General features: G+C 37.0%; 1 protein-coding gene across 2 annotated transcripts in view; it reads left to right on the top strand.

Moving 5' to 3' along the window:
* Window positions 1-15,824, top strand: part of LOC123318719 (sex determination protein fruitless) — a 74,116-nt gene that overhangs the window by 52,553 nt on the left and 5,739 nt on the right. The window contains exon 5 of one of the 2 annotated variants that reach the window (XM_044905433.1): window positions 11,127-14,148. The exons of the other annotated variant lie outside the window; for it this stretch is intronic. Within the exon in view, the coding sequence (XP_044761368.1) occupies window positions 11,127-11,344 (218 nt within the window). The 3' untranslated portion in view covers window positions 11,345-14,148. Of the gene's footprint in view, window positions 1-11,126; window positions 14,149-15,824 lie in introns of those variants that run through there. 2 annotated transcript variants of the gene reach the window in all.

The raw sequence follows: 15,824 nt of genomic DNA, 5'->3' as shown, positions 1-15,824 counted from the left end.
CTATCGAATAAATTTAGTTATTCGCAGTTGAAAGTACCGGGCCTAAAAGGGGTAATTTCAGTGGGTAATTTCGTGTACGTTAAACAGACCTATTATTATAGGGTAGGCGGAAATATTTTATGTTCGTAATTTTCAGCTAGGAGGCGCAATTAATATGGCCACCATATCTCAAATTATGATGCGCAGAAACTAATTTATGATTTAGATTAGGTTAGGTTTTCAAAAGAATTTTTCTGACTTTGGTAAATTACATCTAAGTGCTTTGTTGGAAAGCGTTGTACATTGTACAATTGTTCCTCAGAATATGTTGATGAGCAATGATCAATATTTATGAACGTTTTTGTATCGATATGTAATGAATGTTTTCCGAAGAAAATTTGCAAGTATGGTAGAAAGCAAAAATAACTTAGATGTTTTTCGAAACAGAAAAATTCAAAATATAATTTAAAAGAACTGCAAAAAAGATATGATACACTTTTAAGGAATGACAGCTCTCATTTACGCGGAACGAATCTCAAATTCTGATTACTCTTCGAAATCACTGTGGCAGGAAGTGAGAGAAGCAACTAAGAAGAGTGACACATATACTGATATCAGGATTCCTGCAAATTTTGGTTAAATCAAAAACGATATTCATAAGTATGTTGTCAGCCTACGGCTAACCGGCCACCTATTGCGAAGTTGAGCGAAAGAGCAAAGTTGGGCTAAGCTGCTCAATTTCGAAAACCGAAAAAAAGATTTTTAATAGATGGCCTCCGAATGCGAACCAGAGCGAGCTGAATCCAGAGACGTAGCTTAACTTATCATATTACGAATCGTCAGTATGTGAAACGATGGATAGATAGGTTTATTGAAAACGGCCGTTAGAGAACTTAGGGACAGTTAAAGCCATCTTTGACAATAAATATGGTGAGTTGATCCTGCTAGTAAGTAGTCTCTGAGCAAATCTCGCACACTGAACCTCTTGTCTCGAAAGTAACGACATCTTCATATAATCCATGATGTTAGATAGGTCAACTCTGCGCTCAGGATATCAAACGTTCTTGAAAAATTTTTTGTGTATGCGTTCCAAAGAATCCGAATGAAGGTTGATTCTCACTATACGTTCCGTATCCGTTCCATATCCATACCATATACCTTCCGTAAAATTTATGCGTGTTCTTACTATACCATCCGTCTCCTTTCCATATTCTCTAGCCCACATGTTTTCGACGGAAAGGTCGAATAGTAGGGTTGATAAGGTAAGGATAGTGGGATTAGTCCTGTTACCAATCAAATCTCCTTGTTGAGTTGAAGATTGTGCATAGCTTCACAGGTTAGAAAAAATTACTAGAACTGCAGATTATTTCAAAGTATACAGAGGTTATCAAAAAATTCCTTATATGTATATAAATCTTCAAATCAATACGGGGACTAGATATGGAAGCAAGACGAAGACTATTCCCACTATCCTTACCGTTTCCTTTCCGTCAAAAATACTTTGGTTAGAATATTGTATATATGGAAAGGAAACGGAAGGTAGACGGAAGGTATAATGTGCATACTCCCAATCATTCAAAGCAAACAATATTTTATGTAGACGGAAAGGATATGGAAGGTATAGTGGGCATACTTCCATTTCATTTGCATTGCACAATATTTTAGGTAGACGGAAAGGAGAGGATACGGAAATGATATATAAGGTATGGTGAGAATCAACCTTAACACTGATATATAGGAAACAATATCAAGCTTGCATATTCCATTTTACTGACGACAAGGCTAAACTACGGCGCATTAGTAGAGACGTCACTTCTCCATTTATGTAGTTGCCGGTTCCAAACAAACCTCATTTGAAGGATACAGGGAAACAACCATCGATGTCAATTTTTCTTTCAGCTGAGAAAAACGCGTTTTCAACTTTAAAATCCGTTCATATTATTTGAAATATGAAAAATTAAATATTACCTTTGAGTATTCAAAATTCAGGCTTAATACTCAAGTATATTACTGTTCTCGGAAATGATCATTATTAATGATATTATACATAAAATGAGTGCATTACATGAAATGACTTAGATTTTTCTCTCCGTGTATTGATCGACATCGTTAGTTCTTTCCCTGTGCGGTAAATATTCGGCAGGGATTTAACTTATGACTGAACTAATTTCATGCCTGTTTTAATATATCATCATTCTGAATTGAATTGTGCGTCCAACTCATTTTCGTGAAATAGTATCCTGTTTAAAATAAATCAAAGAAAGTATTTTTGTTGCTGTTCTTATTTATTACTGAAAAAAGAGAGGTATGTTTCCAATTTCGAAATCCTGATGATTAGAATAAGAATAATAGCTGTATTAGAAAAGTATTTGATAGATAGATAAAGAGATATAATCATTAGACGAATTTTTACAATCAACCCATGTGCTCAATTTGTTATTCATTATTTTTCGCTTATTGTATGTAACATTCATTGTTTTATGTCCAAATGGCTGAGAAAAGTGTAATTTCAAATTCCTACTCCAGTGGGAATGGTGTTCGACTCGGAAGTCCAGTCAGCTGTGCTTAAAGGAGAAGTTAAAGCCAGCATGAAAAATAAGAGCTATTCAATCGAGGTAAAGTAACATATCAATAAGGAGATACTTCATCAACATTTCTGATACGTTCAAATGGAATTGTAATCACACATGATTTATGCAAAAAAAAATTCAGATATCTCTTCAGATATGGACGATGGCATTGTTGCCGCATCATGTTCGTGCCCTAGAGGTCAGGTAATATGCCATCACATGGCAGCTGTGTGTATTTTTGGGCACCACAACATTAGTGTGACGGATAAGGCGGTGAACACATATGAGCGGCCACGATCACGATCGAGAAGCGTCCCATGCAAATGTATTATTCCGCACATAATATCACGATCTGTTCAGCGATATAGCGGCGTTCAGTCACGATGTCTCACGATCGTGATCGTGATCGCGGCCGCTCATATGTGTTCACCGCTTAAGGCGTGCACATGGAACGTTCCTAAAATAAATAAAGAAGAGAAAATTCAAACTATTGATGACCTCTAACCAAAGCCGAAAGAATAATGTGCTGTCAAAAGATTGGCAACAGACGCTGAGATAAAGCGTTTTGTCAGCAAATTAGAAGAGCCTGTTGGCTTCAGCTCGTTGTTGAAACCAGAGCCGACAGATGAATGCCTAAGCCTCATTCCAGCAATTGTGGAAATTGTATTTTCGAAAGAATATTCGGAAACCACAGAGAGGAGTGAGTTTTTTAAAGTGAAGGCGAGAATAGGCCCAGATGCTCCAATGAGGATAGCTGAAGCTACGAAGGGTCAGCATCATAATGAAAACTGGCTTGTTGTCAGGACTAAATGCTAGCCACTTTGGCGCTGTAATTTTAGCATAGCTACAAATAAATACCCGCCTTCACTTTTTAAGACCCTTCTTGGGGGCATAATTTCGATCATGCAAAGGCAATCCAGTGGGGACGACAGAATGAAAAGGAGACATTAGATATGTTTCAAATTGGAATGAAAATGGAGGTCGTATCCACTGGATTGTGGCTGGATGAATGCGGATTTTTAGGGGCTAGTACAGATGGACTCTGATAGGAGACGATGCACTGATCGAAATCAAATGACCCTATAGCTACAGATAAGGTGGTCTGGGCCTTGAAAGTCCAGACGCACCATAATATCTGGTCACAGAAGATATTCAATAATTTCTGTAGTTTCAATCACAGAACTGGAATAACAAATATAACCTAGAAAAGTATTTGAAAACAAGAAATACTCAAATACAGAGCATATTAATCGGCATTCAAAATTGATACAACAATGTTTTCACTTTGTGAGATTAAATTAAGAATATGAACAGCAGTAAAAATTCAAATTATCTGCTGTCAGTGCATAGATTCACATATAATAGGTCTATAGATCACTGTCTATTCATATTACCAACCTGAATTTCGCAACACAAAATCTTAACTTATGGGCTATTACCAACTTAAATTCGATTTTCCATAGCCAGCCGAGATGTCAATCATTCTTGAAGGGACAATAATTTAGAAAAGTTTTTGAAAAGACGAAATATTCACTTTCAGAGCATTTTAATCAGCATTCAAAATTGATACAATTATGTTTCCAATTTGTACGATTGAATTAGGAACATAAACAGCATTACAAAATTAAAATTACCATCTGTGAGTTCATAGATTCACATGTAATAGGTTTATAGATCACTGTTTATTTACAATACCAACATGAATTCCGCAATACAAAATCTTGACTTATGGGTTATAACCATCTTAAATTCGATTTTCCATAGCCATCCGAGATGTCAATCATTCTTGAATGGACTATATAATCTTTTTTTCGCAAATAGATAGTTAACTGATTTACATTTACAACTGTTCTCACAAAATGAACCTATACTGATACAGTTGAACTAAACTGCTCACAGGGAATAATTTTGTATCCAACCATTCTCAAGGCGGAATTGGGTATTAGAGGGTTAATCGTATAAATTGGAAACATAGTTGTGTCAATTTTGAATGCTGAATAATATGCTGCAAATCTGAATATTTCTTATTTTCATATACTTTTCTAGGTTATATTGATATATTCCAGTTCTGTGATTGAAAGTACAGAAATTTTTAAATATCTTTTGTGGCCAGATATTAAGCTGCGCCTGGGGTTTCAAGACCTACTAGGATGTCAATCATTCTTCAATGGACTATATTTACCTCATTTAATCAATTGAAGTGTATTTTAGAATTGTATTTGTCTTAAATAAAAACAGTATGTATGTATAACGGTCATTTTTTTTATCCTTCTATATAATATTTCTAATTATCACATTTCAAAAACTTTCCAAATATGAGAAAATGCACTTGAGAGTGACTCTCAAACTGCCACTTCATTCCTATTAGTTTGTTGAAACCTATCATCTCAGTCATTAAAAAAATTCTTTCAATTTCAGTAAACTACTAGGCACATGTGCAAGAGTATTACATACATAGTGCAAATGACTGTTGCATCTTAATCAGAAACAAATTTTAATTCCAGATTCTCATTTTTCAATGTGTGACAATAAAAATTATACACATATATTATTCATCTTCTGAAGAATTAAGGGACACTGTAAATTTTTTAGGGCCCCAATCACTTGAACAAAAACTTCAGCATGTTCAAAGAGTGAACGGGGAATGAAGGATTTTGTAGATCTTCATTCGTTGAATTGCTTTCTCAACGTGGATTATTGCTCTGGCAATAGTCTCCGTTTGCTTAACTTGAGTGGGTGTGAACTGAGCAGTTACGAGAAATGGAGGAATATTTACATTCACTCCATTTGGTAGTAAATCCCTAATTGAAAAGCCTTTATCAGCCAATACCAACCTGCTTCGAGATTTCCCAAAATGCCACTGTTTTGCACAATACATATGTAGTCACATAAGTAATAACCCCATTTGGAGCCAGTCCTATAAGTGCCTTCCATGTATTTTTATGTTTATAGCTACTATCAGTGACTTTTTGTGTACTCATTGATGCACGGGGAACAGTCATAGCCATTTCAGTGCAATCAAGAACAATCCTACAATTTGTAAACATGTTGAACGCTGTTGGTAGGCACGTTCTTCCGGGAGGGTATATTTGAATTAAGTTGCTTGAATAGAACTGCATGGATAACATATATCCATGTGATAATGACATTGGCTGCAATAGCTTGAGGTATCCCAAACCTTTGTACTAAATCACTGTGTGGATAATTCTGACGTAGTTTCATCAAGCACATAAGAAACTGGTCAATTTTAGAAATGTTTCCAACATTCCAACCCAAATAATAAACTATTGGCATATCTCCAAAGACTTCAAATGTTGCAAGGAAAATTGAGGTGGTAGGAATGCCTGTGAATAGTTTACATAATTTTTTGTCTTTTTCAATAACTTTGAAAATAAATGCTCCACTAGTAGATTCATTTTCCAATTCTGTTTGTCAATTACGTTTCCGCAGGAAATAATTTTCTGTCTCCAGTAGGGCCGTTGAAGTAGATGTACCAACACAATCAGCTGTTTGGTTCTCCTCTTGAATGTGTGCGGGTGGAACGCTGTAATTGCAAAATTATAACTACTTGCTATAAAAATATTAGCCCACACGCAGACAAACCTTTCAACAGATTCCACATCTTGAACCACAGTTTGAGAGGTTTGAGAGCAGTACATGTAGCAACTGATCTGTTCTTCTTCTCCGGTGAAGAGAAAGTAAAACGTTTATTCACCTTATGAATGAATAATGTGGGTAAATTTTTCCCTCCATTTTCGAAATGACACGAGCACAAGCATGCATATGGTCGTGCCTTTATATACCGCCTGCAAAAACTCATGAATAAAATTATTACAATGAATGTACACATACCTTACAGGTTCCATCCATTTATTCCGCAGTTTAGGATCTTTTAGTCCGGGAGGTGGCGTCACTTTTGAACTAGTGATCGATCTTCACACGAATTTTTTAGCATGAGTAGTTCTCCACTTGTACATATGAGGTCCGGCGTCAGTCATTCCAATAGCGGTGGGTGTGGGCGTGGGAGGCGGTGAAACTCGCCGGAAAAAAGGTGGAGATATCGAATTCATTTTTTGACCCGTCCGTGCGTTTTTTCCATCTCAAAGATCCAAATTCGGCGTGTGAAAGTTATTGATGGAATACTGAATCACTCTGTATAATAATAAAGCCATGAAGAAACAAATACACTCATGCAGGAAATTGAATTGCCTTTCCAACAAGGTGCCGCTCAACTCCTTTTCCCTATTCAAAAATGAGAGCTGTTAAGAGTTGCAGCTAGAAGGGTAGTGATATCAAACTCAATTGAACACTCTTATTTGTCCCCCTATCAACAAAATTTGACCTGTCTGAGCGTTTTTTCGTTATTTCATTCCAAAACTCAATTTTCGGGGTGGGAAGTTATGGATGGCCAACCCTGTATATTATATTATATCAGTCGTCCAGAGGGTCCAGGTATCCGAAATGAATAGAAATAGTTTGTGCGGAAACATTAATTTTCGATTTGATTACTGAGCAATTCTTATTAGTTTGAGAGAATAGTGATAATCACTATTCAAAATTTTAAAATTATATATAAACAAGTAATTGTTATGTTATGTACACTCGATAAATAAGCGTCAGCCGGCACGATGCCGTTGGAATATGCGTCAGTCTAACTGCATAAGATGCAGCGAGCCAAACGAAGCTGGTCACTGCCCTTGACTCTGGAAGCCCGACTGACGCAGAATCCACCACTATAAACGTGACTGACGGCCATTTTTACGTTCAGTTCGATTAAAATTATCATTTTTCAAAATTTCAAGTGAAGATAGGTCACTTCAATTTTCAGATTTTTCCGACCACTTCAAACGCCTGACAGACGATGTTTCCACCATCGGGAACGTGACTGACGACCATTTTCACTCATGATCATGAATAATTTACATTATTACAAAGTTTCACATGGAGATTAATCACTTTTTTTGAGATTTTTCCGGCGAGTTTCACCGCCGCCCACGCCCACCACGGTCGCGCTGACTGACTTTCGATTTCGAGTACAGTAATAGTGTAACTCTCTAATTAAGCACATTCGAGTTGGAGATAAATCACTGATAAAAAAGTGACACCACCTCCCGGACTATTTAGGAATCTTGAAAAATTCACATATTTCCCTTTCAATGTAATGTTTACAGGCAGGAGCCCAACACATAACTATCTGAAACACAGATTACAAAGTAAATCTGAAATAGGAATATAAAAACTGTTAACTATTTATACATTAGCAATTTCCAATGGCACAATTTGCTGATGGCCTCTGTAATGCCCATGTAAATCAAATTAGAGTAAATATTTTGAGGTTAAGTTTTTTAAACTAGCCGTGTTTTCGGCTTATTACAAATGTCTATGAAATAATGTGGACATTTCGTTTAGGAATCTCTTAATTTAGTGAACTGTGTGAAATATTGAACACAATCTTGAACAACTCTCACTAAAACAACTTTGTATAGAATCCAGACACTGACCTACGTCAATTTGCTACGTCACACTAATGCACCGCATACAAACTCCTGAGTACACATCATTAAACTCTCTTTTGCTCCTTAGTACAAAGCCCAAAGTTTTACTGGCGGATGCAAATACCTCCACAATATGGGGAACGAAGCTGAAGGTAAAGTTGAACAATAAACCAAAGTCATACATTTCATCCTTACCAACAATGAAGTTAAAAGCCAAATAATAGTTGCAAATCAATGGTTGCGAGTTACTAGTATATGTGACCTTAAAACATTTTCCTATGTTAAATTTCAGTCTGTTGCGCATACACCGTTCATGAATACACTGCAGATTTAACATCATATCTGAATCATCACGTATCCTCAAGTAGAGGCCTGTTTTGGTTTGCTTTTTCGATGCTTCGAAATAGTCGCACATTTATTCATTCATAGCTACTTTGAACCGATTCGAAACTGTCCTGGGTGCGGACCAAAACATAGCTAATATCATCAGCATAAGTCAAAGTTGAACATTCATGAAAGACCAAGAGGTCATTAATTTAAATTAAATCCCTGTGGTACCCCATACATGAGTTCATAGTCAAATGATCTACCATTATACAGGGTGTTTCATGCAATGACGGCTCGTCAAGGTATGCAGGGTCGGCCAGACCGACCCAGATATTCAAATCTCGATTAATTTCCTCGTATAACGTAGTATTCAACTTACTTCGATCAACATGACGGCCCGGTCGTCCCTAATTATTCGATTTAGAAGTTCCCTTCCATCTCTCCTTATACTAATCAAGCTATATCGGCCAGCCGTGCCTGCATAGAGCGAGCGCTTCAAGTCCAGTATCATCCAAGAATTCCGTAACATAATTATAACAATAATACTTTATTATACCCAACAGGAGAATTCCCAATTACAGGGTAATAATTAACAAATTCACTCCCAGATCACAAAAGCGATCACCGGCAGAAATCAGTTGATCACCCATTGATAATATAATCGAAGGTGAGCGGGTATGTTATCTTGAATCACTTCTTCAAATTCAATACCGTTCTGCAAGCACCAATCGTTAACAAATTCCAGGCTAGACTGGATACTCAAAAGAACAGTAATCGAACATATTACCAAGTAAAAATTTAAATCATCTGCATAAGCCAAAGCGTTGCAACCATGATAGCGGAGGAGATCATTTATGAAGATGTTGAAGGATAACGGACCTAGATTAGATCCTTGAGGTACTCCAGTCTTGAGATCATACTCGAAAGAATTGTAGCTCTTAAAACACATGGTTCATTCTTCCCCTTGAATAAGAACTGATAAGTCTCAGAAAAGAAGGATTGAGGCCAAATGATTCAAGTGTGTCCAGTTGCAATCCATGATCTATGGTGTCGAAAGCACGTGAGAAGTCCGTATAGATCACGTCGACCTGATCTCCATCATATACAGACTTGGCAATCTTTTGTGAAATTGTGGCGAGATTAGTTATTGTTCACCCACCTCGTATGAAACCATGCTGCAAAGAGGACAAATAAATGTGATTTATAAGGGTAAATACTGTCATAATATGCCTCTCCATAGACCTTGACGAAATTAGGGCGTACCGTTTTTAAATATGGGAATAACCCGAGCTCTCTTCCATCTAATGGCAAAGGTAGAAGTACGAAGGCTAACAGTTATTATAATATGCATTGGCTTGGGTAGCGCCGTATACTTTTCGAAAGAGCAAAGAGGGAATCTGACCATCAGATGCAATAGAAATCGGCGGAAGCTGATCTATACTGTCGGATTTTACTATCATCAACAGCCATGGTCCTCACATCAGAAACGTGATCGACAATTTCACGGGGGTTATCGTGAGGACGTCCATTACTGTGAAAGACCGCAGGTAATCTCGGAAGAGTTATCTTTCTCCTCTGATTCAAATATCTCCACGCAGAAGGATGAGATTTTATCTGTCATTGCACAGGTAGCTGTCATATTCAGAAGATATCTCCGACTCGACCAAGGATCTCAATCGTGTGAACTCATCCAAATATTTTCTGAATATGCTGAGATATCGTCGCCAAGTAGCTCACCGTAGATCTTCCTCGAACAAATCCGTGCTGCTGCGTGGACAAATGTGAACTGTCATTGAAATAGAAATTTCCATTAGTACCTCCTTATGCCATACACTGATACACTTTTGCATGGCGTTTTTCCTGATACCCTGAAGGTGGCAGTTGTTTTGTTACTTTCATTTTCAAAAAGGGAGATCCGGTGTTGCTTGAAAATTACAGATCTATTAGGGTGTTGTCATCTTTCGCGAAAATTTTTGAAAAATGCATGTGCAGTAGAATTTTGGAATTTTTCAATAACTCCTCTCTTTTCTCTAGTTTTCAACATGGATATTTGAAGGGTAAAAGTGTAAATACAGCACTATTTGTTTTCTTCCAACGTATAGATAACCATTTGCCATACTTGTTGACTTAACGAAGGGATGAATCATGAAATATTACTTGAATAGTTAGAACAGTACGGAGTTAGAGGGGTTGCGCTGAAACTTATTCATTCTTATCTTTCAGGCAGAAAACAGTTTATGTAATTGAAAAAGAACGGTAAAGTTCATCTTTCCGATTTCCTATCACAATAGCATCTGCAGGTAAAATCTTTAGCTAACCTTAGGGTTACCTTCACACACCAGAATTGCTGATGTGAGAGCGAAACACGTGTTGTGGTTCAAGAACTTATTTCAGTGAAAATCATAAAATGTGTTTTTAGTTCAATTCTGAATTTGGTATTGGCCACATCAATTCAATATTTTCTGATACTTTTCGTGTATTTAAAGAGGTAACCGTTGAAATAATTCTTACGTGAACTATGAATATTATACCGTTATGTTTAACTATCTCCAATGTTTTAATCTATATTGACGAGTGAATATTGTATTCTATTATCCTTGTATTTCCTTCGATTCTCCCTAATTTATTTTCGATTAAATCTTCGAGTTACGAACAAGAAATTACAGTCAATTTAAGGGTAAGCTGTACGCTTAAATATGGTAATTACACCTTTCTTCAGTGCTTCAATACGCTAATCTTCCTTACTTTGTTACAGATATGAAATGTTACAAGGTGTCGCAGCTGTTCGAGAGGGTGGGAAGCATGGACGAGAGACGAAGATGCGTTCTGTGTGGAAAAATCGTGAGCAATACTAGGAACCATTATTACGTTCATTTTCCGGGCCAGTACTCGTGTACGCAGTGCCCCGCAGTTTACACCAGAAGTGACACGTTGCTGTTACACATGCGGACCAAGCATCCAGGCCTGGCTTAGCTAATTCTCTCGGTCTAGTAGGGAGCGATAATCACGCCCGCGCCGTTAACGGGTTTGAGTACGGTGAGAAAAGTTTGAGACGGTTTTCCGCCTACTTTATCGCCATCCTTCTAGACTCCAGGAGTGTGGATTGTGAACATAATGAAGGTTGACTGGTAAAATGTACAGTAAACATAGAAAATCATATCATAAACCTCATAGCTTTTATCTCGATATGACCATAGTTTATGGGAAGTGATAAAAAATAGGCTGTGTCTAGAGCCCGACTCGGGACTCGTGTCCAGTCCCGAGTGACGTCATTCCGGACTGATATTCGGTCCCGAATTCAACTATGCACTGCACTGGTGCTTTGAAATTATTGAGCAGTGGGAAGAGTAGCGAAAAACTCAATTTTCAGTACAAATCATAAGCCTATACCCAATCAAATAGAAACAATGATTCATATTTCAATCGGGCATGTAGATTTGAGTTGCTATAAAGATAAATATGTTGTTAGTATACAATTTTACTTTCAAATCATCACATTTATAAAGAGAAAAAAGAGCAATCTTGAAATGAAACATCTAAGATGGACATTTTGAACAGAACCACTATCTTTACCTTTTTCGCTAAATTTTCATACACTTCAAATAAAAATACATTTTATTGAGATGCCGCAGCATTGTGTCGTTATTTCGTATGAAATGTTATATATTTCACAAATATATTTGTCAGCTTCCTTTCTCTATCACATTCTTTTTAGTCAAGAATGGCCGTTAGGAAGAGGTTCTTTTCTGAATCAAAAAGTACGTCTGGCAATTCCTCTGGATCAATTTACACTAACCAATTCCCAACTTTCTCACTATTTAGAATTGCATACTTGCTTCTTCCATTCTCAAATTAAAAGATTTTCTCCTGCCTTTTCAATCTTGATTTAGAAAAAGCCCACACAATTTTTTGATAAAGTATCACTCCTTGAATTTTGTCGCAACTATTCATAAATAATTTTATACGGTTCGCGAACATAACCTCAAAAACCTTTTACAATGTCGGGACTGGACAAGGGTCCCGAGTAAGGACAAGAGACCTGTTTGGTAATTGAGTCATTTGATTTCGTCAGTCGGGACAGGATACGGATCCCGAGTCGGGACTCAAGTCATAGCCTAAAAAATAAAGTGAGGTCGAGAGCAAACAATACCAAATTACATTTAGAATTTCGAATAGTTGGTAGATATAGTTAAGTTTGCAAGTCGCTGGTATAGGGATCATTATAATTATGGAGGATACTCTGCATAATTCTAATTAAAATTGTTGATTCGATACTCACTGGATTATGAAAATAATCGAATACTTAAGGCCCTGCCGCTTAGGCCGCCCATTTACAGTGAACGTAAGCCGCATTTTTAACGCGATTTCAACTTAAAACGTGAAGTTGAAGTATTGGTTTTATCTGAAAGTGTTCACAATACGAAGCTTCATAGAAATGACATAAGTAATGAAGGTGAAGTTGTTATAACAGGCAAATCGATCTGGGCTGAAAATAGTCTCAGACGATTGGGTTAAACTCATTGATGAAGAATTCGCATCGAGTAAGTATTGGAATAAACTTATTTTGGTTAGAAATTCTTTATCTTACGATTCGAAGGATTTCTTACCTAAAAAAGTTTCCGGCTCTGTATAGAACTTTTGAGACAGCTAACTTTCTTTGACAACAATTTTATCATTCCTTGGATACCAGGTTTGATAACTTATGTCGGAACATGATTTTTTTAATTTAGAAAAATTATCTCCGATAAACATTGAAGTGAAAGATTATTCTTATTATCTACTCATTCTTCAATGATGGGCTCTACGAAATCTTGTACTTGTCTTCCCCTTTTTTTATGTGCCTTTATAATAATGGAAGCAATATCACAATATCTTAAATCCTTCAACAGAGATTAAACTTTTATTGTTTGAAACATTAAGAAATATTTGACAGTTGCTAAAATTTTCCATTTCGAAAGTAAGAGTTGGTACATTAATGTTGCATTGTGAACACCTTCCGAATTACGTCAATATTATGTTTACGTTTGAATTACGGCTCACGTTAATTCTGAACTAGCCATATTCCCTGGCCATATTCCCTGCCCACCGCGTTTCGGCGTTATTTTTGTATTACGCCAAATTGCATTTTCCCTGACATAAAACTTTTTATCCTTGGAACGTGAATGCGTGGAATGGCCATTGCAGTGCTACGAATGCCTTAGTTGTTGTAGTACATACATTCGATACTATTTTATCAAGCGCGACACTAAGGCAGTGGCCCTACATAGATAAATATAAATATATAATATAAATACCTGGATAAATTTATATCGTTTCTATTTTGTCGCATTGATAATTATCGGCAAGAATGTCAGAGCCAACTATCCCCATTGCGATTGGCGATACGAAGCAACGATCTCACTCCAGTATTTGGCCAACAAAAAATGTTTATTTTCCATTCCTTGCATTCCAAGGTTTTATGTCAGTGATTCGTTTAGGAAACACGGCGTCGCACGTTCAGGTTGTACAAAATTATTAGGATTCCGAGTGTTCTGCCTCTATTTCTTTCAGTAAGTTATTTTCAATATGGTAAAAGTACTTATACTCATATTTTTACCACATGCCAGTCAAATCTTAAAGAGATGTAGTGAAGCAGGCGGAAGTATGGAAATTGATAGCTGAATATTCTAGACGGGCATTATTCTGAATTATTATGTAGTTAAGCAAGCAGCTTTAACTACAGTTGATACATCTGGTTCTATTGGTCTTCAAAGTACACGCCATGTCATAGCACGTAAACCGAACAGATTTTCTACTACATACATGAGGTCCTCGACTGAGTCGTGCATAAAAAACCTTTTCTTGGAAATATCACCCCAGCTTAGAGATGAGGCCCCATTTGGCTCGATGAAAGGTATAAGCTTCACCATATATGATCATGAGTCTTATGAGGATTTGTCCCTTGGGAGAAGGATTGTTTTTTCGTAATTATACTAGGAAATGTACTTTCTTATCATCAGAAATACGCTGTTTATATGAAAATTCTGCGAAATTGCTCTTTGAAAATCTATCTGACTCGCCCAGATAACACTAACAGTGTGACTACTTCATATCGAGGAGAAAGCGCATTCTCTTTACGACGCGTCATAACGTGTTATTAGTTGGATATGATTATCAATAATACCGATTTTTATTAGTGGGATAGCAGCAACCTTCAATTAAATCGTGAACAACAACGAATTACAAATCATTATCAATAATGAAATGATAATCAATTTGAAATTTCACATGGAGCAATCAATTTCAAGACAAATTGTGTTTCCGGAGTGCAGGTTTCCTGTCCACATTCGTCGTCAGTGTAATCGAAAATGGACATTTTCCAATAACTTAAGGTTGAGTCCACGTTGCACTGAATCAAGCTTAAATAGGCCAATATGGGAAGATGCATTCGGTCACCTCAGTTTGATATCGCTCTAGGAAATTGGTTTGGCTGTGTTTGGACGAATAAGAGCGGTTCGAGAAAATAAAGTGCAATAAAACAAATTTATAATGTACGGACAAGGGAAACATTTCTAAATGAAAATAACAGGCCATGTTTAAAAACTTCTTAAATCCAAAAAGTTTTGATAGAATAATGGGGAGGAATAAAAAAAGTTATGGAAGAACATATGTATTCCTCCGGCCATATGTCGAACTGGGCTTGCAGTTTATTAGAAGATAGAACTATATCTCTCTATACCGATCTACCAGCGATAGATATTGGCGAAGTTCGACTGTCATGTTCGGAATATTATTTTCATTAATTGCGGAAATTATATTCGTTGAAAGTTCTGTGTAATTTTTTACGCCAAAAAGTTTGAGTTTTCTTGTTGGCTCAACGACTTCACCTCAATTGAATGGACGTTATAAACCCCAATACTTATACAATTGAGAGTTTTTTTCTAGGAGTAGGATCTAGTCAGTCAACTGTAAATTTCGCTGGTATGGCTTCCTAGCGCCTGCTGGCATTTAACTATCAGTAGAAATGGAAGGTTCGAGACTTCGACGCTGTTCGACGCCTAATCGCCACGTTTCTCAATCTTTGCAATCGTCTTTAGGTCTCTGTCGCTCATGTATTTATACTTAGTTCAAATGATAGCGCGTAAACGCGCGATCCACAAACCTCGCGACCAAAGATACAGAGGAGTCTACGCGCGATGTCGCGGGACCATATGAACATTTGTATATGACTCCTCTGTATCTTTAGTCACGCGGTTTGTGGATCGCGCATTTACGCGCTATCATCTGAACTGAGCCTTATACACAGCAATCTGCCATTCCAATTTAGGTCTGCCTCTCTTCCCTGATCTTGTTGGTTGCCATCCTACAGGCGGCTACAGACAGCATGGCAAGCCTTGGCCAGCGTTTGAACAAACGTTTGTGGAAACGTTGGTATATTCTCGATATTCGTGTACCGACGACCATATACACAATA

This window comes from Coccinella septempunctata, chromosome 8 (assembly GCF_907165205.1).
Source record: "Coccinella septempunctata chromosome 8, icCocSept1.1, whole genome shotgun sequence".
Classification (NCBI taxonomy): domain Eukaryota; kingdom Metazoa; phylum Arthropoda; class Insecta; order Coleoptera; family Coccinellidae; genus Coccinella; species Coccinella septempunctata.
This window is presented reverse-complemented; position numbering and strand designations above follow the sequence as displayed.